This window comes from Diabrotica undecimpunctata, chromosome 1 (genome assembly GCF_040954645.1).
Source record: "Diabrotica undecimpunctata isolate CICGRU chromosome 1, icDiaUnde3, whole genome shotgun sequence".
In the NCBI taxonomy this organism is placed as follows: domain Eukaryota; kingdom Metazoa; phylum Arthropoda; class Insecta; order Coleoptera; family Chrysomelidae; genus Diabrotica; species Diabrotica undecimpunctata.
The window spans coordinates 19,403,502-19,430,074 of NC_092803.1; the positions used below are offsets into that span (position 1 = coordinate 19,403,502).

Consider the following 26,573-nt stretch of genomic DNA (forward strand, 5'->3'; position numbering starts at 1 on the left):
AATCATCAGTTGTAGAATGATATCGAATATTATTTAATAGCTTGTATAGTAGGTACAGTTCTTTTAACACTGTCATAGGTTGCTTTGAAGTCGACGAAGGCATGTTCTATATTTTTATTATATTCCTAGTGATTTTTATAAAATTTGGTATTTGGTGTATAGTTTACTTTCAGGTAAGTGAATCCGCATTGGTAATGTCCAAGAATATCCTTTGTAAAGAGGAATCGCCTTATTAAATTTATTCATAATTCGGTTTCTGTAAAATTTTTTTATATTATATTTATGGTTTTGCTTATTGATCGTTTAATAGATAAGTTTATTTAAGTGTTCCGAGGAAACTCGTGTTTGAGAAGCACAAATAACTCTGAGAATTTAATTTGAATTGAGAAGAAGAAATACAAGCCTTTGACCAGGGCCGATCCTAGAAAATCGGCCGCCTTCTATTCTCAACGACATAACTCATCTCCCCGTCTTAGAATCATAAAAGTGAAACACTGATAAAACTTCCAATAAATATTGAAACGCCAAAGGTTTATTTTTTGGCTAGTGAAAAAATACTTAGAAAAAATATCAGTACCAAGACTCTAAAAAAACAAAAATAATATCTTTTAAATAAAAAAAGACATTTTACATTTTTTTACAATTAGAAATACAAAACAACAGTGCCCACTCAGAAAATATAATCTAACAACAAGAGTACAACCTACGGACTCCCTAATTAATGTCTTTAAGTAATTCGTATTTAATGACCAATAGTCATAGTGATGAACATTGGGTGTTGATCAATATTTAACAGAATTTCAAGGACCAATGTCCACACATTATCCATTTTCTTCTAAATGGAGTTAGGGCCATTCTTTAATTCAAATAATTAATTGGTTTTTTTCAGATAAAAATGTTAGGTTACGATTACGATGAATAAGTAGTGTTCACATGAGAACCATCAAATACGAAAAATCGGTGTTAGTTTCATGAAAGGAATAAGAGAAAAGGCCAAAGAGAACGTAGTGGGAGACAGTTTGGCATGTCTATAAAGGGAATTAACACTGGCATGACCTAAGATAGAACATATGGGGAATTATAATTCGAGAAGCCGACCCCGCATATAGCTAAACACAAATAGAATGATAATGCTTTAGGTTCCCCCAAAAAAATATTTGCAAAATACGAATTTACTTATTTACTAACGATTAATAATACTCTATTAACCAATCGCAAATATCGTATTTACATCCATTTATCATCTTTTAGCCACTCAAATTTTCTAATACAATTTCTATCGGGGTAAATACGCCACACCGCCCCCAATTCCCACCCCTGCGCATTGCCACGTTCATCTTTTATCGATCACGGCCAAAATGAACGCATTAGTCACGTGCTGTGAAATGTTAACGTCTCTACAATACTCGTAAAATTCGAACATGGCAAAAATAATACTCGAAATGCCGATTTGAAATTAACAAATGTTCTGTCATTGTATATAGGTATAGCTAAACAAATATGGCATTTTCAAATTCTTCGGCGCTGAAAACTCCCACTGTATTGGAGCAGTTGTTGGAGGAAATAAATTTTCAGAGGACAAAGGAAATGAGGCAATTGCTCAAGGATGGTAAGCATTTTTCTTTTGTGAAAGAATATTTTTAATATTTTAGAACTAGGGTGTGTGAAGGGACGAAAAAAATAAAGAAGGGCAATGACATTTGATTGGGTGTGTAGATAAATTTGTTTTATTAATCAAAAAAATGTTTACAAACAGTTTCTACCTTATTTTGTTATAGTTCTAGTATTTATTGTTTACTGCGCATTATCTATATTAACATATTATTTTTACTTAAATGTCATCCAAATAAAATATATAATTATTATTTACGCCCAAATTATCTTCACATGAATTATCAAGAAATATTCTCATCAGATCCTAAGGAGTCTCAACTGGTTCTAAACGATGTTGCGAAATTTCTGTTCCTGATTTTCGTTCTTATCATATGCCTATTTCACATTAATTATTGTATTTATTGGCTTGCCCTCAATCATATAAACCCAAATAAACAACTGACTTTTAACACAACTGTCAACGTGATATAATGCTAAGTCTTTAGGATTACTAATAAAGCGCTTAAAATATCAAAATGAAATTATGGTGCAAAGTCAGTAATTTCATGTCGAACTTTGAAGTTCAGAGAAAATTTTGTAACCGAGTACGAGGAACATTCCCTGTATTCGTCCACGTGGGCTAGAGTGTTGTTTTCTAAAATTTATTACAATATCATATACTTAATATAAAAATAAAATGACTTTTAACAAACGTCAACGTTTTACTAAAATAAAATAAAATTAAAACTGAATAAAATTAAATAAACTGAAGATAAACTGTGTAATGCCCTTTTGGTAGTCGCCTTGTTTGTTTTCTATATCTTATTATATTCGCTACCCCCTCTCCTTTCCTATGATGTATCATACGTCACGAATCGACGAACTATTCTACCCGCACCACAAAAAGCTCAAAAGCCGAATGAACCTAAGCATTTTCTTATGGGGTTTTACATGGAAAATAAAGTAAAAAAGGTCAAGCTGCCTTTTTACAGGTATAGCTTTTACTTTATTTTACTTAATTGTTATTTAATTTTACCTAATTCTGTTTAACTTGATTTATTTAATTCTATTTACCTTTATTTAATTTTATTTAGTCCTAATTTTATTTTATTTTAGTAAAACGTTGACTTTTGTTAAACATAATTTTATTTTTATAGTAAGTGCATATGTATATCTTACCCAATGACGTATAATAAATATATAGGCATTATACGTCATTGATCTTACCTTACAATTACAATGACCTATATTTTTAGCAATTTTGCTAAAAAATTAATTACTGTGAAGTAGTAAAATTTCCGTTTAAGAATATTTGAATCATCAATTTGTTGAATGAATTAGCAATAAATCAACCGTGTCGTTTCAAAGAACAAAATATGATTGAAATGACAGATGTTGGTGGTTCAGATTTCTTTCCTAGGTGGCGTAGTTACCTTACTGGACCACCGAACACTGGACAAACAGTGACTTATCATCCTACCCTTTTATATAGATACAATAAATAAAATTATAAAAAATTATAAAAAATTATAAAAAAATTATAAAAAATTATAAAAAATTATAAAAAATTATAAAAAATTATAAAAAAAAATATAAAAAATTATAAAAAATTATAAAAAATTATAAAAAATTATAAAAAATTATAAAAAATTATAAAAAATTATAAAAAATTATAAAAAATTATAAAAAATTATAAAAAATTATAAAAAATTATAAAAAATTATAAAAAATTATAAAAAATTATAAAAAATTATAAAAAATTATAAAAAATTATAAAAAATTATAAAAAATTATAAAAAATTATAAAAAATTATAAAAAATTATAAAAAATTATAAAAAATTATAAAAAAATTATAAAAAATTATAAAAAAATATAAAAAATTATAAAAAATTATAAAAAATTATAAAAAATTATGAAAAATTATAAAAAATTATAAAAAATTATAAAAAATTATAAAAAATTATAAAAAATTATAAAAAATTATAAAAAATTATAAAAAATTATAAAAAAAACATGAAAAAATATAAAAAAATATTAAAAATTATAAAAAATTAAAAAAATTATTAAAAAATTTTACCAAATTATAAAAAATTATTAAAAAATTAAATAAAAGTATAAAAAATAATTATTAATAAATAATACAGATATAGTACATTTATATAAGTCGATCAATATTTTACTTTCTGTTTACATAAATTTTTTCGTTACCTCTTTGATACTTTTATTTTTGACGACGATAAATACGTTTTTTTCTTCAAAACACTGTAATAATAATATTTTTCTTTTACAGAGTCTGGATTTGTAATGCTACAAGGTACAACCTACTGGACAGACCTCTTTGTTCGCCATTTTTTATTCCAAAATGAATCGACCATGGACTGTGATGATCTTCTGTTCTTCGTTAGGAAAAAACACGTTAAGGGATCGCCCAGGTATTTGCCAAAATTCGAGGTAAGTCTATAATATAGAACACCTGTAAGGGTATGACATAATACTTCATAAAGAATCTTATGCTTCAATTCTTTCAGTAAAGGCTTCTTATGCTTTGCTCTTATTAATGTCCTCCAGTACAACCTTTTCCGTGTAGATTTTTTCCTGTCAAAGTGTCTTTCCAGCTTGTTTACGAATTAGTTTCTGCTTCGATGGTTCTGGTCTAGTTTCAGCATTATATGTCACGATAGGTATTGTAGCTGTTTTGGGGATTCTTAAAAAAATCTGATAGTTAGGTATATATTTAAATATTTAAATTTCATTTCTTGCTTGATACTTATAATTATTAAATATTAATTACTCGATCTACTTCAAGCTTACACACCGGAGGTATCATTGATTGTATTTTGTTTTAGATGCAGATATCATGATGCTAATAGATTTGGCTGTTATTTTAAATTGGTGTAAAGGTCGTTGCAGATAGTTTCCGGAGTCCGTTAAGTACTAGCACTGCATCGTCTGCAGTAGTATAGTATAAAATATTTTTACTCCGATTTTGTATCCTTCAATTTTACATAACTTTTCATTATTTCTTTCATAAAATATTGAATAGAAGGATAATCAATGCATCTCATTAGTGGATCCCATTCTCCAGTCGGATGAGTAAGTTCCTTGTTTATCTTTTCTTACAGTAGTCATAGTCCCTTTGTCATATCACTTTTAGGTGGTCTTCTCAGTAGATGTCATGTCAAATTTATGTTTTTATCCATTTTGCTATTCTTCTTTCTATTTTTCTCAATATATTTTTGAGAGAGTATTTTATTACTTCTGGGAATTTTTTTTGTGTAATATTGCAGCTCTGGTTTCAGTTCAAAGCTTTGATTGGACTAATTAAAAATAATTTTATTTACCTTCTTCCAGTGTTCCGCAGAATTCGGTGGTCCATTACCACGTGCATTTTCTTTTTCAGAAAATTGCTGCCACAACTTATCTATTTTATTTATTTCGTTGGGTTTCGTTTTCCCCGTCAGTAACACCCTGTTTTCTTCAACAAATGTTATTAAACTTTCATACTGCAATTTAGTGGTTTTTTAATCGTTGAGCCGTTTTGTATACACAACAGACAATACGAAAGCAACAATTAAAAAATTCAAATGCACAAGAATAACGCCACGGGCCGGGAAGTTTCAAATAAAATCTTGGCTGACGCTTGGCATAAGATTTGTGTACCATATTTTGCTTTTTTTTAAACAAACTCCAATAAGTTCTGTGACCTCAACGAATGCCAACAGTTTCCTAATTGGTATTTTTAGAATCTCTTCTAGTTCAATCCTCAGTTGACCAGTTAATTCCTGCCTCGTATCACTTAGTAAACTGCAATGGCACAGGTTTTGTATGGTAGTCTCTTCTTCCCTTTCGCATTTTCTGCTCCATGGTTCATTCACCTTAGCAATTTGGTGTAACTATTTTCTTAAACAACAATATTCAGTCACCATTTCGGTGACCGTTTTAGTCTATCGTTCATTAGGTTCATCAAATTGTCCGAGAGTTTTTATCAATATTCTTGATTATTTGCTTAGTCTAGATTTTCCCGTTTTCGTTTTTCATTCTGGGTCCTTCTTCTTCTTCTTCTTCTCTGACCAATGGGACCATCAGTTTGTTTCGACAGTTCTCTTACATCCACTCGAAAGAAGATATAATGTAATACTATTTCACTTACTTAAATTTTGTTCTTTTCGTTTTTCATGTGAAGTCTTATATCTTTCTTTTTTTAGACCGAAGTGGATGTATTTCGAAAAGACAGCAGAAAACTACCGATTGGAGATCCAGACATCGACTGGGAAGAAACGGTGTATCTGAACCTTATAATTCATCAATTCGAGTATACATTAACGCTAGCCATCTGCACTAGAACCAGTCCCAAAGAACTCCAAGTGCTGAAGCGGCATTCCCAAAAGGTTTACGCATCTCCTAGTAGAAGACGGATGGATACCAAAGGAGAAGTGGAGGAGATTACCTATCCGCATATTTGTTTCATGGTAAGTCGGAGATAAAAGGAACGCGTTCTATTTTTCAAGCTATTTTCATGCAATTTATTGTCAAAATTCATGTTGCCAATATATCAAAATTTACAGTTTAGAATAAAACTTAACCTTATTGTGTAATTGTAAATGTATAGTACCTAAATGTTAATTATTGGAAGTAAAAATTTATGTTTTTTGTTTTAATATGTTTAATACTGGACTGAAATTTCTAAGTGAAATATCTGAAGTTAATGTTTCGATATATTTCTTCTATTGGCAACAGTGAGTTGTGTCTCAAAATTGCAAGAAAATAGCTCTGATGTAAACAGATCAGGCTATGCAAGAGATATACCATGCAAGACGGACTTGCATAGCATGAGACTTGCATGACGTAGATGTAAGGCTGCTTTTATACTGAAATGTATTTTATAGGTGGACAATTTTGATGAAGTATTCCACGACATACTTGTTCGAGATGGAGAGATGGTTTGTGTTGAACTTTTGGCAGCAGATCGAGCTGGAACCATTCAGGGAGTTATTTTTTTAGGTTCTATTAGATATGATGCCCTCAAAAAAGTATACGATGCCAGGGTAAGTAATTAACTATAGATTTTTTTGTAATGTAATTGATTTTATGTCATCTTTAAGTTCATACTTATATATTTTTCCCATAACCGTATATATTAACATAGGCTGAGCAGTCTATAGAGCAAATTCAGAGTTGCAATGCGCTAGAGAGGGACAGATCGAACAACGCAAGAGATCTTGCCATCAGTATATGGCCGGTATGTAAAGTCTATGTTAATATATACGTCTATGATTTTTCCATACTTCTAAACGAATCTAATGATTCTTCTTTTTATTATCGTGTATTACATCAAGCAACAAGTCATTTAACTAACTAATAAAACAACCATTTTTAAGCACAACTTTGCTGTAGTTATAACTCTGATCTTCTGAAATAATAAATCGATTCCAATGTTTTTTTAAAAATTTGTTGCCAATTTTGTAGAACGATTTGTTTTTGGCATCAAATCATACTTGAGTTTCAGCGATGAACCGGGGACCAGGAACCAGGTATTAACAATAAGGCAACTAAAGTGCAGCATATCTACTTTTATCGTCGTTGCTATCGACTTGTGACGTGCATTATTTTGATGAATAGCACTTTTTTACTTCTTTATTTTTCTTCCTTCAATCGTACCAATAATGCTACAGTATTCGCTCCGTGCGTGACTGACGCGACACCTACCGCCTTCATCTGACTATTTTGGACCTACCAATTTTTAGGTTAAACATATGACATATGTTTGACATTGTTAAATACAGGCGAAATTGACAATTATTAATAATTAACTTTTTAATTATATTTTTGAGTTTATGTACAAAATAAATGTAGTATTAAAAACTGGGTTTCTACAAATTCATCATAAGATATATTTTTAACCCCGAACGGAAAAGAAAGGGAAAAATCTAGTACTGGCAAATCAAGTTTTTCACGTGAAAGAGCATATAATTAAAAACAGTAATAGTAAAAGGTATGATATAAAAGCTAAAGTCATCAGGCACTCTGCAGTTAGCTTGAAGCCTAATAAAATATTATTTAAGGTAAATTATTTAAATATTTCCTATTTCAATTGCATAAAAATGAGGTTATGTGATATTTACTTTTTCATATTAATAGCACGGATCCATTTATTTCTTTTCTCTAATTTATATGTAATCTTTGGGAACCTATAAAAATTACACTTACTATTTTTGCTATTATTAGCACAATTAAATACGCAACATGTATTTGCACACATTTTTGATAAAATTTATGCGTAAAAAGATTCCATGATTCCAATTTTGTCATATTTCGCCGCTACGCACGCTGGCATCGTTTCAAGGTACTCCTACCATGGTCACGCACGGAGCGAATATAAACATTCCCTATTAATAAATTTTCCGTCAAAAAATCGCTGGGAATTGGCTGCAGGAAGCTCAAGACCTACAGAACTGGAAGAAATTAGGGGAGGCCTAGGCTCAACTTTGGACACAGAAGGTTGGATAATGATCAATCAATTTTCTGTTCTCATTGTAGTCTATGAACAAAATACCTTGCCCAACTAACTGCCGATGTAGAAGTGATGACATGGATACATTTTTATCCATTTTCACATATAGACCCAAAAACTTCTGTTTATTGCCACGGAAAAGTGGAGGGGAGAATTGTCTGAGCTACGTTTTTTTAGAAGAGAACTTCAAATTGAAGCGCGTTGTCAAAATTTGTAATATCTAAGCTTCTATGCACGTAAAACCTACATATTTTTTAAACTGGGGTAGATTAATTAAATAATAAAAATTGTGCTCCCGAATTTTTACCTCGCGAAAAAATCGAAAAATTTCGAAAAAATAAATAAATTAAATTTTTCCACAAAAAAGCTACTTAATTTTATTTTTATTTAATTATTATTTCGTAAGAAATATTTAAATTTCATTTTTAAGTGTATATTATTTATATAAATATTTCCTAATTATAGAAAATATTTTATAACGTAATGAAAACTATTGATTAAACGGAATAATAATAAATTAAAAAAAAACGCATAAAATATGTAATATTATTAATTAATAATATTACATATTTAATATAATTTCTAGGTAAGATTTATTAAGAAAATAATTTAAAGCTTTATGTTAGTTTATATTTACTTGTTTACATGCAAGAAGTTTATTATTTTAAAAATTTAATTTTTAATTCTTTTGAAAAATTTTTGATCCTCAAATATTGGTTACGAATATGGTGATACGTAAAAAATATAATTTATATATAAAGGTAACATTATCAAGCTTCCAAAAAAAGGCAACCTCACACTGTGCAAAAATTGGAGAGGAATAACCTTGCTTACTGTCATAAATAAAATTTTTGCGACCATCATACTGAAAAGAATAACAAACAAGGTTGAGTTTCGAGCTAATCAAGCAGGCTTTAGGCCAGAATCCTCCTGCATAGACCACATTAATACTGTGAGGGTAATAATGGAACAATCGGTTGAATGGAACACACCCCTATACATGGTTTTTGTTGATTTTGAACGTGCCTTTGATAGCTTGTCTCACGCTGCTCTATGGAAAATTTTAGAGCTAAGAAACATCCCGCAAAAAATAATTTCTATTATAACGTCACTATATACTGATGCGAAATGCAGCGTGACACACAATGGGATCAACAGTGACGAATTCAACGTACTTACTGGAGTTAGACGGGGATGCGTGCTTTCTCCGTTTCTTTTTAACATAGCTATAGACTATGTTCTCTCCAAACTAGACTCCGACACAAGAGGGATACAATGGACGTTAACCACACGCCTAAGCGATCTAGAATACGCGGACGATATCTGTCTATTAGGTCAAAGGTTCCAAGATCTGGCTTACCAATTGGAAACACTTTCCACTGAAGCCAATAAAATAGGTTTGAAAATCAATATTAGTAAAACCAAGTCCATGAGAATAAATGCAAGGAACAACACGCTATTTACTATCGACAATATGCAGATTGAAAATGTGGAAAACTTTACGTATCTTGGAAGTGTCATAACAGAAAACGGAGGTACAGAAGACGATATTCGTATGAGGATACGGAAAGCTCAACAAGCTTTCAGCACGCTCAACCCTGTTTGGAGATCTGGCGAGTATACTACAAGGACAAAGATCCGAATATTCCGATCAAATGTCATGTCTGTTCTACTCTACGGATGTGAAACCTGGAAAGTGACAAACACCCTCACAGACAAACTGCAGGTCTTTGTTAACAAATGTCTACGAAGAATTGTTCGTATATTCTGGCCTAATACCATCAGAAACGACGATCTGCTACACCTGACCGAACAAAAGAGGGTACAAAATGAAATTAAGTCCAGAAAGTGGGGTTGGATCGGTCACACACTCCGAAAAAATAGTTGCAGTATCGCAAAGACTGCCCTAGAGTGGAATCCCCAAGGGAAAAGAAAAAGAGGTCGCCCAGTACAAACTTGGAGAAGATCCATCATGGACGAGATAAGAGGCCAAGGAAAGTCTTGGAATGAGGTGAAGGCCTTAGCGCAAAATAGAACCCGATGGCGCGTATGCTCCACTTAGGAGTTCAAGAACCTTATATATATATATATATATATATATATATATATATATATATAAATATATATATATATAAATATAATTCAAAACTCGAGCTTTCCCAACAAATGACTTGCCAAACTCGAACTACGCTTTTTGTACATAGATCGATTTCATAAGACGACTTCACGCAAAAGTTGAGCGATTCTCCGAAAGTGACTTATTTGTTATGAAAGTTGTACAACAGACTAAACTATCACTTTGTGGAAGTCAGAAACAATTGAGTGGAGTGACTGTAGATGGCAATTGACCGGATCTTCCATCGCATGGCGACTAGCAAAATCACTATTAAATAATATTTGTGTATTATTTAAATGTGTTATTTTACTAAACTAAACTAAACTTTAAACTGCAATGCTTACATTAAGTTTTTATGTCATAGAAGCCGAGATATTGCAGCGGACATTTTTCCCCTCCACTTTTCCGTGACGGTATTTCACGAGTACCATCATTTTAACGGTTTATAACTTTTTACCGCTTCACTGTATATGCCATATATAAGTTGAATCATAAAATTTAGATCTTCATGTAGAATCCGTACAATTTTCAGCCCTTAATATTAATAAACAAGAAGAAGTTTATTGATTCAAAAATAGGGAAAGCCCTAATACATACAAAATTAATCAATTTATAACATCCATATATGATAAAAATAACAATTACACTTAAAATATGGTATCTACACTTATTAAAAAGTATAAAACAATAATAGATAACATAAAACATGACAACAAAACAACTACCTAACTATTGGTGCTTCTAATATGGTCCATTAATTTGCTTTTAAACATTTGTATAGATGAACAACTTTTAACTCTTTGAGGAAGCTTATTAAAAAGATCAAAACCCTTAAACAACAAAGAGTTTCTTGAAGCCGTCCTTTTTGTTTTCACAATGTGTAAATTGCACTTACCTCGAGTAGGGTAATTGTGAATATCACAATCCCGTGTAATAAACTCACAAAAGTAAGCAGGGGCCAAATTATTTAGAATTTTATAAATGAACAACATTGTAAGGTAAAAGACCCTTTGTTGAACTAAAACCCACTGCAGCATGCTAAGCATTGTTGCTATAGGTGTATATCTGTTTCCACCAATAATGATTCTCATTCCACGATTTTGTAATTTTTGCAACTGGGCCGACTGATTTAAATTGAAGAGAAAAATAACCGATGAGCAAAAATCAAAGTGAGGTTGAATAATTGCATTAAAAACTGTAATTTTAGTTAAAGTTGACAAATTTTTAGATATTCTTGAAAAAAAGTATAATTTTTTAGAAATCTTTTTTAATAGGTAATTAAAATGGTCATTAAAAGACAATAAATTATCCAATTTAAAACCAAGGTACTTAATTGTTGTAATGATTTCTATTTTGTCATTGTCAATTTGAAGATTAATAGTATTAATATCAATATTTGAGTATTTGTATTTCGTTGTTATTATCATAGCCTTTGTCTTTAACACATTTAACTTTAGTTTGTTGATCTTTAAATATTTATTAACAGACTGCAATGCTGAGTTCATTTTAGATACAGCATTTTCTAAGTTTGAATCAAAACATGCAAGTAGGGTGTCATCTGCATACAAATTAAAGAAATCACATTTAACAAACAAGTTTATATCATTTAAATACAATATAAATAAAAGGGGTCCTAAGACACTACCTTGAGGTACCCCAATATTAACACTAATTGCAGAAGAAGTAATATCAATTTCAGTTTCAAACGCTCTTTTTAAATCAAGGAATACTACTACTACATAATTATTATTGTCCAATTCAGACCTGAATTTACAAAGTGAAAGTTGCAGTGCAGTTTCACATGAATACTTTTTACGAAAACCTGACTGAGTATTCATTAAGATTTCATTTTTATCAATGTGATCCATGACTTGATCATATACTACCAATTCTAATAATTTCTCAATGGGCGGAAGTATATTTATAGGTCTAAATTCATCCGCCTTAATAGTATTATTAACTTTTGGTATTGGAACAACTGTACTGATTTTTAGTAAATCTGTATTTTTTGATGATCTAAGAGAAGTATTTATAAAATTTAAGATAACGTGACCACAAGTTACAAAAAACTCTTTTAATATTTTGGAGTTTAGTATTTCATTAATGTTACTTCTATTATCTAACGACTTAACCATGACTGCCAAGTCGCTCAGTGACAGTAACCGAAATTCATGTATACTAGGATACAAATTCTGATTATCATAACTCCATAGTTCTTCAGAGTCGATAGTTTCAACAATTTGCTGAATACTAGAGACGAAATACTCACCAAACTGACGCACCATTTCAACTTTGTCACTCAGAATGCATAACTGATTCTGGACCTTAAATTCAATGCGATAAGGGAATTTTTGACAATTATTGTTAATTAGTGTTTTTAGCGTCTTCCACATAAGTCTAGAGTTATTTTTATACCTATCGATTTTATCAAAATAATATTGTTCTTTTTTTGCTTTTAACATATTAACTACTACATTTCTTGCTCTTTTAAAATCCTCCCATTTGGCATTTCTATCATTTATGTTAGGAGTTTTAAAAGCTTTGTGTAAAAACAAAGGAAATATGATTAAAAAATTCTGTCTTGTTTCCTATTGGTCATAGAAAGTTTTCTTTTTTATAACAGTTGTGTTAAAAAAGTGTTTTTCACAAGCTTTTCATTGAGCCTACTTACAAGCATGTGACATAAAAAATTTCAAAGTTATTATAAATGTTTATAAGCTAAGAATTCAGCCCTTTTTCTGCTTATAACAAACTTAATAAAATGTTTTTTTAATATACTTTAAAAATAAAGCCTCTTAGAATCAATTGTGATTTACAAAGAGTGACTGTTTGAGAAAGTACAATTGTTTAAATCGCTCTCCAGGATAAACAAATTGAATATTTTATAAACTGTTTGGTCGATTTATTTGAAATTCAGCAAATTTAGTTTTAATAACTCATTAGCTGCCATAATTTTGAGTAGTTATATTACATGCCGTTATGCAAAAACTATTTATTAATATTTAACAAGTTATTAACATTTATAAATTATTGCAAAAACAAAGGTTTTTTGCAAATATTTCTGTCAATGTCTATAAGCAAAAAATATGTTTTTCACTTTTTACGATTGTATAATAAAAAAAAAACAAAGCACTATTAGCATGGACTGTTAAGTACCTGTATAAGATTTTTTCACCTTTTTTTCCTTGACTGCGATATTATGTCTAGTCCTTGACTGAGGTATTACGACTACTTTTCTGAACTGTCTATTATATCTGTACCTATTTTGGGTAAATAACAAATGATTCTTGTTCTAGCAATCGAGTCTAAGCACAAAGATGGCCCAAAGGATGACGTTCGGTTTGTTTTCTTCTTCAACGGCACAACGATGCGAATTCGTCCGGATGAAAGGACCGCAAGGCAAGGGCCATGCCGAAATGGCGGTTACCAAACCCAAGGGGTCCGGAGTGGAGACTCCCACCTCCGAACCAGGATTCTGCGCTACAGATATGTGGGACTCTGATTGGGAAGAAGATCCCGAAGATTTCTATGTATATCGAAATCAAAGGCGACTCAGCGATCCCAGTGCTAATATCAACAATTTTATTAGAGGAGGATGGAAGTCGAAGTTGGACGTGAAGGCCAGATCTGAGAGTGAAGGTTTGGATGCAATCGATAATGGGGTTAGCGAGATCGAAGCTGGGGATCTTAGAGATGGTAGGTATATCATATTATTAGTAAATGTATTATTCGTAAAACTACGACTGGATAATTTTTTAGAATATTTATTATAGTAGTATAACGTTCTGGTCATGAAGAAGTATATGAATATCGACAAAGTTTCAGTTTTTATATTGTAACAAGTATACAAGGTGTAGGAACTCCCTTAAAATTGTTTATTCTTCGAATAGAAATTTTCTCTCAGTTCTCTCAAGAACAATGCTTGAAGCGACCGGCGATTTTAAACGTCAGTAACGCGCGCGAAATCAATTTAAAAAAATTGTATCAACTCGACGATAAGAAATCGATATCTTTTGATCAGAGTGTCCTATCCACAAACATTAAAGTGAAGAGTGCAGCTTTCGTATGCAATTTTTGCATTTTGACGTAAGTTAAGCCAGTTCTATTAAGCTGTTAAATAAATAACAGGTCAATAAAATTTATCACTTACATTGATCGGTCGCCAAAAAATTTCCTTGTTTTAATTTAAATGTTTGAGATCGTTTGTAATGTGAAAGTTTAAATTCAGCATATTTTAAATGCCTCATATTTGTTGCCCAAACTCAAAATGGAAATTTCATGTTATTGGTTTTGAAAATTAAGATTGGGCTCTATTAATAAAAATTCCATAGTGCACAACGTTTATGTAATGAACAGCTGCACTTTTCATCCTTAAAATGCATTTTTTGTCGATAGGATACTCTGATCAAAAGATATCGAATTTTTACCGTCGAGTTGATACAAATTTTATTTAAAAAAGTGATTTCACGCGCGTAACTGACATTAAAAAATGGCAAATGCTTCAAGAATTGTGTCCGAGAGAACGGTGCATTCTATAGAACAATTGCTAATAAATATTTTTATTCAAAATTATCTCAGCAATATTTTTGGTTTGAAAATTTTTTACGCCGTACACATTCTCAGTAAATCGATGTTTTCCGTTTTCCCCGTACGAGAGGGCTTTTAGGGGAAAACCCGGAGGTAGAAGTGACAATTTTTTTTGGGATCCCAAAATTGACATTCTCAGCAAAATTCAGCTTGTTCGTATGATTTTCAGAGGTTCAGTAACATTTTTGACTCTGAGGACTGTAATTAATTACACCCTTGAAAATAGTATTTGTGCCTCTATTTCTCATTAAACTTCAAACATTTTACGTTTCTGTTTTTTTGTTTCGGCTATACATATATGTAATTTCGTGTAAATCTAAATTTTTCTGAATTTTTTTTGGAGTCCATATATTTTCTTTTCCTTTTTTTATTTTTGGACATATTTTAACATTTCTATTTTTATGTGTCTGTATCTGTATATATTTCGGGAGCTTCTTCGGGAGCTATACGCTCTCGAAGAGGCTGAGGCTGTTTTCACTTGAAGATCCTTGTTGTGTGGGGGATCATCCCATTCTGGGTTTAGTTTTACAGTTTCTGGTGTGACTTCGCTTTTCCACTGCTTTTCTCGATTGTTCTCTCTCTTTGATTGTTCTTTCTATTTTTCTAATTTCTGTACTCCTTAAGTCTTTTTCCACTTGTGTCCATCTCAGTTTAGGTCTGCCTCTAGTTCTTTTACCTGGTGGTATCCATTCCGTTATAATTTGTAATGGATTGCTCTTCTCTCTTCTCATTATGTGTCTATACCATCTAATTCTTTGTGCTTTTATTGCTCTAGTTATGTTCTCGTGACCCATTTATTATTGTATTTCGTGATTCATCCATTGCCTTGCATCATCTTCGTTTTCCCTCTTTAGTCCCAGTATCTTTCTGATAATCTTCCTCTCAAAAACTTTCAATTGTTTTTTCTCTTGCTGTTAATGTAAATTCTTTCTTCAATTCTTCTTCTTCTTCATCATCTCGTTCCATGTTTGTTATTGTTTCTCTTTCTTCTTCTCTATCCATTTCTTGATATCTCTTCGACATACTTCTGCCATTTTTGTGCTTCTATAGCTATATTAGTTGTCCGTTTTTGGTTACCAAGTTTTAAGTATTGGTACAATGGTTTTGAGTTGTGTCTTTTATTTTCTGTTTCTATCTCAATCATAATTTCTTCTACTTTTTGATATATTTTTTCGTTTTAAATAATTTGTTTGTCTTTTGCCTTTGATCTTTGTATTTTTTTCGTTCCTCTTCTTTGCTTGTGCATAACCATTTTAATCTTGTTTTATTCTTTTCTTCTACTGCTAATTTGCACTCATCATCAATGTATATAGTCATAGTCTAAGTAACTACGAACAAGTATCTCATTTTCTATCCTATGGCGCTTTTTGTCGATAATTGTCGAATTAATTTTCTTTCTATGTATATTTACACAAATAGTCGAGATTTTTACAAAAAAAAAACAGTAAAATAATGCATATTTCAATAATATCAATAAAAAATGAAAGATATACTGTACTTTTCCATAAAACACCAGACAAACTATTGTTTTTCTTTTGATTTATTACTTCTTTTTGGGGAGCAAAATTATTAGTTAGAGATTGGATGTAAAAGCAGAATCAGATTGTCAGAAAACAATAAAAAAAAGTTAATATTACCTCCTAAGAAGTTGTTAAAAAAAAAGGATTTGTTTAATACAGTAAGTTTAATAAATAATATATGTAGACGTAGATCAACTAGTGGTATATTCTTCCATACTGCCAATCTAGTTTTTTTCTTCTGTGAAAGATAATAACCGATATTTTGGCTATCTATATACACCTAAACAGTCTCTGGGTGCTGATCTAACAACCTATATTTATTGTTGTAGAGACTGGTTCTGCTTCGACATCCAATACAGCATGCTGCGGCTGCTTTCAAAGAAGAAACCGGGAAGCTCTGCTCGAAATGTACAGCATGCGCTGTAGCGATCACAAGCTTTGTTCCGAACGAGCTCGCCTCGGACCCATAGACAGCGATTGTGCCTTCGCGGTGCGTGCGTGCCGCGCCAACAAGAAGCGTGCGACCCAAAACGCGAATTGCCCTGAGTACGAACTCGCAGATGACGCTATTTGCCTCGACAGAAAGACGGACTGCATCCTGGCGAACGCGAAATGCTTCGATCACGCTAAAAACATGTATATAACCGTCAGCGGGAAGGAGGAGTTGCCTTGTGTACATTACATCCAGGACAATAATTTGACTAAAGATATCGATAAGGAAGAGATAGCAATAAATAAGGAACGGACTGCTAAATGTAATAGGAACGTTAATGGGAACTACAATCATTTGAACAGTATGAAGAGTATTTATAGTTACTGTACTCTGCCGAAAAGTCGCAGGAAGAGTGAGCAGAAAATGCTGCTGAAACATATCATACCACCGAAAAGGGTTACGCCAGATGGGACCCATATTTACTATTGGTGCGATCTTAATAAAAAGGATTACGGTAAGCATAATGTTGGCATTTGTTTATTATGTAGCTTTTTATTTTTGGATATTGGTATTAGATAACTTTTGCTTCTGAATTATTCGTTCATTATGTTGGACCTCCTATATCATGTATATTTTTTATGCCAAAGGGATTGTCTCATGGATATTATATTCGACTAAAATTTAGTCTTTTGGAGGCTAATCTTTAACAAGACAACTGTAAATAACATTTTTTAGTTGTAGCCAGAAGTTTTGGAAGGTTTGGCTTGTTTTGAATATATATGAATGGTAAAGAAAACTCATATTTCCTTGTAACTAGGCATTTCAAGTTATTTGTTTTGTTGTTCTATATCGAAAACTCAGATAAACTTACGAAGATTGTGTTTTTGATAATAGATTATATATATATATATATATATATATATATATATATATATATATATATATATATATATATATATATATATATACATATATAGCAGATTTACCATAATTAACATTTTTCTTTTTTAGAACTAGACGATGGCGCATACAATCCACTTTGGACCATGCGGGGTTTCACCCAGACCTTCCACTTTTGGAAAGAGAACAAGAGAGCACAATCAGTTCCATTAAACGCATTTCTGACTTACATAACACTGCCTTGGTGGAGCATAGCCAAAGGTAAGATATCTAGTATGTAGTATTTAGTATGTACAAAAAGGTGCAAGAAATAACTAGACCATAGAATATGTCGACTGCAAATACTTTACAGAAAGAACAGAAATACAAATCGAAAATATATCGACTGGTTCAAACATAAACTTCGATGAAATAGAAAAAGCTATACAATTATCAAAAAATAGGAAAGCAATCGATCCAGATGAATTTCCCAGCGAAATAATCAAACTACTCGACGATAAAGGCAAACATTCCCTTCTAAACCTCTTCAATAAAATATACGAAACGGGGCATATTCCAACAGACTGGCTACTTTCAATATTTTGTAATGATACCGAAAAAAATAAACGCTAAACAATGTAGCGATCATCGCACTATCAGTTTAATGAGCCATTACTGAAAAATTTTTTAAGAATACTCCACTAGAGAATTTACAACAAAATAGAAGTACAACTAAGCGAAACAAACTTCAAGAAACAACTTGGAACCTGCTAAGCATAATTCAGTTTGCAGGTCATGGTTCAAGAATACAACAGAAGCAGTGAAGATATGATGTGGAGTGAGGCAAGGGTGTATTTTAGCGCCTCTACTTTTTAATATCTACTCCGAATTTACTTTCAAAGAAGCCTTAGATAAAGATGCAGGCATTAAAACAAACGGGATTAATGTCAACAATACGTACACAACACGCTTCCAATGAAAAAGAGTTGTAACGACTTATATACAGAGTGACTGTAACATACATGTGTTGGATATGAGTTAAAACTTAATATTTCTACGACAAAACTTATGGTTGTCGCAAAACAGAGTTACAACTAATGAACATTAGAGCGTATGGAATAGAAAAGTCCATAATATCACCTATTTAGGCGCCAATGTTAACGATAACTGTGATATGAGCAAAGAAACATGAGTGCGAATTGAAAAAGCCAGAGCCATTTTCTATAAACTAAAGAAAATTATCATTAATAGAGATATTACATTAAACCTTAAAACCAGATTAATACGCTGCTACATATTCTCCACATTGATGTATGGCATGGTGAATTGGACTCTTACAGAAACACTAATGAAAAAATTGGAGGCCTTTGAAATGTTAATTTACTGACGAATATTGCGGATAAATTGGGTTGATCGAATATACATATATATATATATATATATATATATATATATATATATATATATATATATATATATATATATATATATATATATATATATATATATAGATTAGTTTTACACCGAATGAAAAAGAGCACAAAAATAACAAAAACAATAAAAATTCGAAAGTTACAATATCTAATAATATTGGGGGGTTTAAGCGTGATAATTTAGGATTGAAGCTGTAGATGAATCGACTAAACCCCTCAAATGAAAGGTCTCCACTCTGATAAGGCTGTCACCATTGTAGAAGACGTCTGTCTCAATGTCCTTATCAAGGCCTCTACAATTTTTTTTTGGAGATACTTATCCCTGCGAGCGGGGCAAGGCTTACTGGCTCCACTAGTCTGGACTGACTGGTTTCGCCCTCGCGGATTTACAAGAGGGAAGGAAAATCTTCAGGAAGGGAAGGGAATAAGGACTTCTCGGTCTCAGGTCCTGAAAAGAGTGAGAGGTTATGGGCTTACGTTAGAAGCCGGAGCACTGCATAAGCGAAATGTGTATCTTTTTTAGTCTCGACCTGTAACGGCTAGGAATAACAAAAACAAATTTCGAGTTTACAATGTATTAACTAGACTGTACACTACAAAATATCAGTTATGACCAAAATGTTCGATCAGGCGCGAAGGGAGACGAGAGAGACAAGCAAGGAATTAAAGGTCGGACAATTCCGTATCATTAGATATACCTTGGGTTAGTATATAGATCTTAGTTACCTCCGCGTATCTAGGCTCTAGCTAGGGAATACGCCTCCAGTCTACAGGGATTTGAGATTGCGAACCTTCGAATCTCCAGTTGCCGACACTTATACGTCACACTATCCCGTCGAGTTAAATAACGCGTCCACTGTCTGCGTATCGTCCGATCCCCACACTATGGCGTGGAGCGTCTGGCGTGACCACTTCCCACTAACGCCGCTGGCCCCCTTGTTTTTCTTTTTTATCAGTCCGTGTTCTCAATTTTCAGTCGTAGTACCAAGGTCTCGTTATTGTTTTTTTTGCTGACTGATCCTCGTGTTGTATATCGGCGGAGGTCTATGTTTTGAAACGTGATTTAAACAACCTTGGTGGCTTGATATTTGAGACTCGTGTAATACATTTAACTGGGTCGAGTTTTCAATCCTTGTTTAATGTAAAATGTTTACGTAAATATGTTACCTACTAGCTATGAATTTATTTGTTCTTTAATCAATTTGGAATATGTAATAATTTCTTAAATAATTGTTTCTCTTTACTAGGCAATTGTCCCTTAATTTTTCCTTCTTTATTTCCTTGCTATATTTCCATTACAAATATTTCGACCATGTAATGAGACATCCAGAGAGGTATAACCTTCTACACCTCAGAATACAGGGCAAGATCGCCGGAAGAAGAGATCCAGCCGAAGAAATAATTAATTTCAGTAGTTGGCATTTAGGTTAAAATTGACCCATTAAAACCATAGACATATAATACAAACAGACTGAGCGCTGCTACCAGCCTGTTCCCCCAGTGCGACAGAGAACACTAACGAAAAACAGTCCCTGTATCTCTTTCTAATGGGCCGGGTTTATCGACCACGTGACCTAAATGACCAATGGGAAGGTCAACGTGGTCAATAAACCCGGCCCATTAGAAAAAGATGCAGGGACTGCTTTGCGTCAGTTTTCTCTGTCGCACAGTCTATTTGTATTATATGTCTATCACTCACGACTAACAGAGAACGTAATAGATGAGTACAGAATCTATCTACCCAACTAGCAGTAAATAAACAAAGTGTTAAGCAAGTTATGAACTTCAAATATCTAGGTGAAAACATTACCAATAGCAGAAATCTCAAGGAAAAAGTCAAAGTAGGTACAGACTAACTGAGCAGCAATGATATCTGGACACCCACATGACATTATCTGGAGGAACAAGTACATAAGAAGAAAAATTAACAGGACTTAATCCTAATTAAGAGGAAGAAAGTATTTAGGTCCTGTGATTATACGACGAAATATTAGACTATTGATTATGTACTTTAGAAAGGAACTACAACTTTAAAAAAGAGGTTTTATTTTATCATATGGTCAATGAATTCCCAAATATAAAAACCGCGGAGTGCTACCATTTCAAGGGGTGCGTTTTTGAGAAAGGGATCAATTTGTCCCTATGCACTAGGGTGCATTTGGATGAATTCTATGTAGTTTTCGTACACATACATCTACAGAAAAGGTGTTATGTACGAAAACTGCATAGAATTCACCACCACAGTAGTACATCCCAGTTTTTTCATATTTAGGGGTCCACTGACTATATATGAAATAATAAAACTCCTTTAACGTAGTAGTTCCTTTTAGCCCTATTTTTTGAACATAATCAATACCCTATACTCTGTTTTTCTTCTTTTATTCTCTGTATTCTCCTTATTGGTAGTGTGTATTGTTCACAATATCTTCAGAATTCGACGGATCAACTGATTCTAACTTTTTAACTGTTGCCTTTAACCTTAAAGTGTCATATCTTATTACAAGACTGATCAAACATAACTATGAATTTCTGTTGCATAATATTGTTTTCCCTGCAAGATATCTAACTTCTGGAACGAATTTTCTCGTCAGAGTCACTGTTACTGTTCAGCCAGCTCCCCAAGTATTTAAAATATTATACCTGTTTAATGACTGCAAAGTTCAAGTAGAGCTGATTTGGACCTACATTTATCTCCCTATTTCATATACATAAAACAAATAAAGCTAGTGATACTATCGTAGCAGGTAATTCTCGCTAATTAAATAAATTGAGATGTCAGGCAGAAATATATAAAAAATTTAAATTACTATTTTTTGTTTCAGATATACTTGATCATAGAGAGGGACCTATACTGACCTTCTAGCATTTGGAAATTATACGAGCTTTCTTTTTAAATGAACAGTTTCAGATTGATGCAGAGTATGTTATGAATATAATTCAGATTGCTGAAGCAGTTTACCAAAAATTATCAATTTTAGTTCAAAAAAAGAATAAAAAAAGCAACTCAGCCTGATATTCCCTTCCCAAAAGTACCAATAGTAGCCTGAGGGATAGTTGACAGGAGTAGATGCATATGAAAACGTAATAATTGTTCGTCAGATTTGATTGGAGTAAAACTAGACGACACATTTTTAAAATATATTAGAGATATGTATCTATATACACATACCAATATTTACATATATACATTTACACAGAAATGGTTGTTGAAAAATGGCAAGAAATAGTGCCTATAATTCTTCATGTAAATTTACTCCTATATGAACATGAATTGAAGATAGTAGCAGATATGGTTTTCAGCATCATTCCAATGAGTCTAAACAGAAAAAGCAGAAAATTTTATGCATCTGGGCTTAAAAATATTGAAATTGGAGAATCAAATAGCTATCACAGTTACGTCCTAGCCAGTTAAGACATTAAAACTTATAAAATTAATCGAGAATGAATAGATGCTGTCTATAATAAGGCTATCACAGATTCCCCAAATAAAATGACTAAGTGGCATTCATAGTATTTGAAAGATAATTAAACACTCTGGCATAAGGTTTTTGAGCAACAGCACAGTAGAATACCATTGTGGAAAATCTTGTATTAAAAGACAAAACGGATGATCTTATACCTAAAATTGTTTACCATCTTAAATGAGTGGATTAGCTACCCTGTTTACTTGAATATACGCTCCATGAAAACATTATAGCTTGTATACCATCTGAAAGAGTATTATTAAAGAAGTTTTAGACCTCAATAAATACCTATCTTCCTTTCCATGGTGATAATTATACATCGACAGCATTTGTGATGTCAGTTTGAAATTGATTCAAATCCGGAACTGTTCAAAATGTGTTTTAAAAGACTCTTAATAATTTAACAAAAAATGTTTGGTATAAAATCGTTGAGTATATATTCTTTTTTTAATCAAGTGTTTTAATATCCTTTAATTCCTTATAAACATAATAAAATATTTGAGAATTACTATAAATTTAACCAGAAAACAACAGCAGTTTTATATCTGGTTTATCACTGATTTCTTCAAATTAGAAGGATTATATTAAAGAAAAATAATCATGATGGATGTGAAACTTTTATAAGAAAAGGTTTACTACTTAGATTTCTTCATATTTGAAGGCTTAGTTTATACTTTAGATTTATTTTTTGTTTGTGTCTTTTTAAGACTTTTTATAATCCTCCAAGCTTCTACATACTTAAATTTTTTTTTAAACACACGTGGAAAAATATATTGCTTTATTACTTACAACAAATGAACAAATTAAACAATGTCAGAAACAAATACTCCTATTAATAATTCTATCAATATTTAAAAACAAACTTACATACTGTATCAAAAATAACTATCATTTATACTAACAACAAATACTGGTTAAATTCGTCATGGTTCAGTCAAATAACAATTTATATAGCAACCATAGCTTCTTTCAATTTTAAGAATATCTTCTTGAATTGCAAACCACAGCCTTTGGATAGTCTAAAATCTAAGAGAACTTTTCCATCTATCTCTATCAAATTAATTTTAAACAGCAACTGATTCTTCACAGCATCCCATGTGGATATAGAAACAGCTCCATTAATATCAATATTCCAGCACAAGTGGAATGTATCCAAAACAGAACAAAGATTCTCCAATGTTTTCTCTTTACTGTTGGTTATGTAGAACCTGGTCATCCTCTTGACAATGAGATTCTCAAAGTTATCCTTAGTAATAGGGGTCTGAGTAAACTGGATAACTAGATTATCATTCTTAATTGGTTGAGAGAATGATATAAGATCTTTTCCAGAAGTTTTGATGTTGTCAAGAGCTTTCATAATAGCATTGTGGCGGTATATCATATTCGGTTGAGACAATGTAACAACAGGCATGTCTCTAGCATTATTTATTTCAGCTGCTATTAAAGAATTGCAACGTTTGGCTGACTGTGTTGATGTACTATCATCAACAGTGTCAATAGAACTGCCAGTAGAGAAGTTGAACTTCATCCAATGATGGTTTAATATCTGATGCAGTGTGAAACGTTTCTTTGATTCTACATGTAATATTTGTTTTGCTAAACTTAGGGCAGTGTTTCCAAGCTTTGACCATGGAGTGGTTAATATATAGTTATTTGTTTTCCACATTATAAATTCTGGATTGTCATTATAAGTGCTACCCCATGGAAGTTCTCCTGTCAACAATGCTACAAATACTATGCCACAGCTCCATATATCTGCTGGTTGAGCTTTGTAGGGGCGCGTTAGCACTTCTGGAGCCATGTAAGGTTTTGTTCCACACTTCTTGTCCAACAGTCTTTCTTTTCCTCTAAATCTAAAAACAATAGAGTATGCTATAAATATATCTGTTTATTCAATCATTTAATAAAGAAAATTGTGCTTATTTACAAAGAAAACTTTTACTTTATTTAATATTTTACATTACATTTTAATAACAAAATTATAGAGAATGGCAACAATCATATATCAAATACATTTTCTGCAATCAGAAGTGCTACAAAAGATGTAACTTTAAATTTGTTATAAACAATATTTAAAGGCATTATACCACAAGCAATAAAATATCTCCATAATAACATTTTATGTAAATAAAATTTGCAAATAGTCAGAAAATTGTACTTTTTGAGAAAGCTAAGGTACTAAAATCACTCTGGTAAAAAGATTGGATTTCCCAAAACTATTAAGAGACTAGTATGGATTGTATTAATAATTCTCAGATAGATACTTATCACCAAAAATAAAATAAAAATAGATAACAGAGTGTTAAAAGATAAAGTGATTAAAAAAAGTTGTAAAATATACTCATATTTTTACTGTTAGTCTATTACCTGAATAAAGTTGCCAGTCCAAAGTCACTGATCTTCAGCACACCCTCAGCACTTATCAAAATGTTCTCTGGTTTAATATCTCGATGAGCGATTCCTTTGCTATGTATGTATTCAATACCAGAAAAGAGCTGCTTCATGTATAATTGAGCTTTGGCCACAGGCATACCTACATCAGGTTCTATTAACTGGAACAGTTCTCCGCCAGCAGCAAACTCCAGGAATATATATTCCCTATTTGGTTCTTCTCGTCTACCAAAGAATTTAATAATATTCTGGTGGTCTAATAATTTATGAATACTAACTTCTCTATTTATATTTGCTGAGGCGTCTTTATATTTACTGTGATCAACAATTTTACAGGCTATTTTCTCTTTGGTCCTTCTATGTTCTAACAATTTCACTTCTCCGTAAGCCCCTTCGCCTAAAATATTACTACTACATAGCCAGTCCTCTACAAATACAGTCTTACAAGCTGTATCATAGTCTTCAGCCATTTCGCAAAAATAAATATGTATTTTATACTTCAACAACACAATCTACTACGTTTGCTGCAAAATTATTTATATGCTATGTTACTTCAGTGTCATTTAGCATTGTTAATTTTTAAAAACAAATGCCTGCTATCTTAATTTTCATACACTTCCATTTTGAAAAATTATGGTTATGTCCATGAAAAAGGAAATGAAATATCATTCCACCTCAGATAAAGAAAGATAGATTATTCAAAAGAATTTCTGATAGTTTCCCGCGTTTTGATAATGACTTTTATAATATTTCATTACGATATTAAGAATAGTAGCTGATTATGTCTTTATAACAATATATTTTTTATGGTATTACTTAAAATTCAAGTTTTTTTGAGTCCATCGGTTGTTTTAAAAAGAAAATATTATCTGGTTGCCAAGTATATCTGAAAAGAGACCGAGAAATTGGAAGAGGTTGATTCCTATCACAGAACACGAATGATAATCAGAGAACAATTATTATATCGAAAATCATCGATGATAGTGTATTGTAATTTTACAGTAAGATTGATATAATTGTTCTTGTTTTTATCTGGAAAAGAACATATTAAAAATTAAAATTAACAGTTTTAAAAGGCAAGTACTGCAAGCAAGAGTTATAACACATCTGCACAATATATTCATTTATTGGCACTATCGATAGATGATGCTCGGAAATATAAACCATCGGGAGCAGTATCGATGGTTTTCGACCTCTATTCATATCAGTTGTCAAATGTGTATGTTTCCAAAAAATACTAATGAATTTGTTGTAATTTCTTATCTACTAAATTTTGCAGTAAGAGAGATTGACAATTGTTAAATAAATAATGGTAGTATGCTTCATATCAACCAACTGTGATAACCTGGGAAGTAATCGTTGTTATGGATCCATTTTGGAGAAAGTATTGTAGATTAGTGTAAGGTATAGAGCAAATGTAGCAAAAATGAACATTACGCAGTTATTAATTTTAAAATGATAGAAGAAACCCAAATGGGATCACAAACGTTGGAAATTCTTAGACAAGGAGTATGGGCCTCGCTTACTGGTGGATGGTTTTATGACCCTCACCAGGATGTCTTCTGTAACACTTTTCATTTGTATGTTTGGTTATATCTCTTATGTGTCCCGTTTTGTATCTATGTGGTAAGTCTACACGTTAATT

At 31.7% G+C, this 26,573-nt stretch overlaps 3 protein-coding genes across 5 annotated transcripts in view; 2 read left to right on the plus strand and 1 right to left on the minus strand.

Annotated features, from left to right (window-relative positions):
- Positions 1 to 1,358: 1,358 nt before the first annotated feature.
- LOC140445863 (uncharacterized protein KIAA0930 homolog) lies at positions 1,359 to 22,988 on the plus strand. 2 transcript variants are annotated; one of them, XM_072538258.1, is made up of 8 exons: positions 1,359 to 1,609; positions 3,885 to 4,045; positions 5,800 to 6,063; positions 6,481 to 6,639; positions 13,518 to 13,917; positions 16,658 to 17,275; positions 17,773 to 17,922; positions 21,896 to 22,988. In XM_072538258.1, the coding sequence occupies exons 1-8, from the start codon at positions 1,501 to 1,503 to the stop codon at positions 21,934 to 21,936; spliced, it is 1,902 nt and encodes a 633-aa protein (XP_072394359.1). In that variant the 5' UTR covers positions 1,359 to 1,500; the 3' UTR covers positions 21,937 to 22,988. The 2 variants fall into 2 exon arrangements, with proteins under 2 accessions (XP_072394359.1, XP_072394368.1); XM_072538267.1 differs by lacking the exon at positions 16,658 to 17,275.
- Positions 22,989 to 23,300: 312 nt separating this feature from the next.
- On the minus strand, positions 23,301 to 25,654 carry grp (serine/threonine-protein kinase grp). The gene is made up of 2 exons (XM_072538280.1): positions 24,905 to 25,654; positions 23,301 to 24,390 (listed from the first exon to the last, which is right to left on the minus strand). The coding sequence occupies exons 1-2, from the start codon at positions 25,396 to 25,398 to the stop codon at positions 23,484 to 23,486; spliced, it is 1,401 nt and encodes a 466-aa protein (XP_072394381.1). The 5' UTR covers positions 25,399 to 25,654; the 3' UTR covers positions 23,301 to 23,483.
- Positions 25,655 to 26,009: 355 nt separating this feature from the next.
- The window catches only part of pcx (pecanex), a 48,130-nt gene continuing 47,566 nt past the window's right edge, over positions 26,010 to 26,573 (plus strand). Inside the window, exon 1 of one of the 2 annotated variants that reach the window (XM_072538300.1) lies at positions 26,010 to 26,554. In XM_072538300.1, coding sequence (XP_072394401.1) covers positions 26,384 to 26,554 — 171 coding nt within the window. In that variant the 5' untranslated portion in view covers positions 26,010 to 26,383. The remainder of the gene's footprint in view (positions 26,555 to 26,573) is intronic. The other variant, XM_072538292.1, reaches the window with a different exon arrangement.

What these genes read in the sequence shown, in the direction of transcription:
- LOC140445863 (XM_072538258.1), top strand. Translation starts at nt 1,501, where the DNA reads ATGGCATTTTCAAATTCTTCGGCGCTGAAAACTCCCACTGTATTGGAG. An exon ending in ATCCGCATATTTGTTTCATG is followed by an intron (nt 6,064 to 6,480) that starts GTAAGTCGGAGA and finishes TGTATTTTATAG; the next exon opens with GTGGACAATTTTGATGAAGT. An exon ending in TTGGTGGAGCATAGCCAAAG is followed by an intron (nt 17,923 to 21,895) that starts GTAAGATATCTA and finishes TTTTTGTTTCAG; the next exon opens with ATATACTTGATCATAGAGAG.
- grp (XM_072538280.1), bottom strand. Translation starts at nt 25,398, where the DNA reads ATGGCTGAAGACTATGATACAGCTTGTAAGACTGTATTTGTAGAGGAC. An exon ending in GGACTGGCAACTTTATTCAG is followed by an intron (nt 24,391 to 24,904) that starts GTAATAGACTAA and finishes TATTGTTTTTAG; the next exon opens with ATTTAGAGGAAAAGAAAGAC.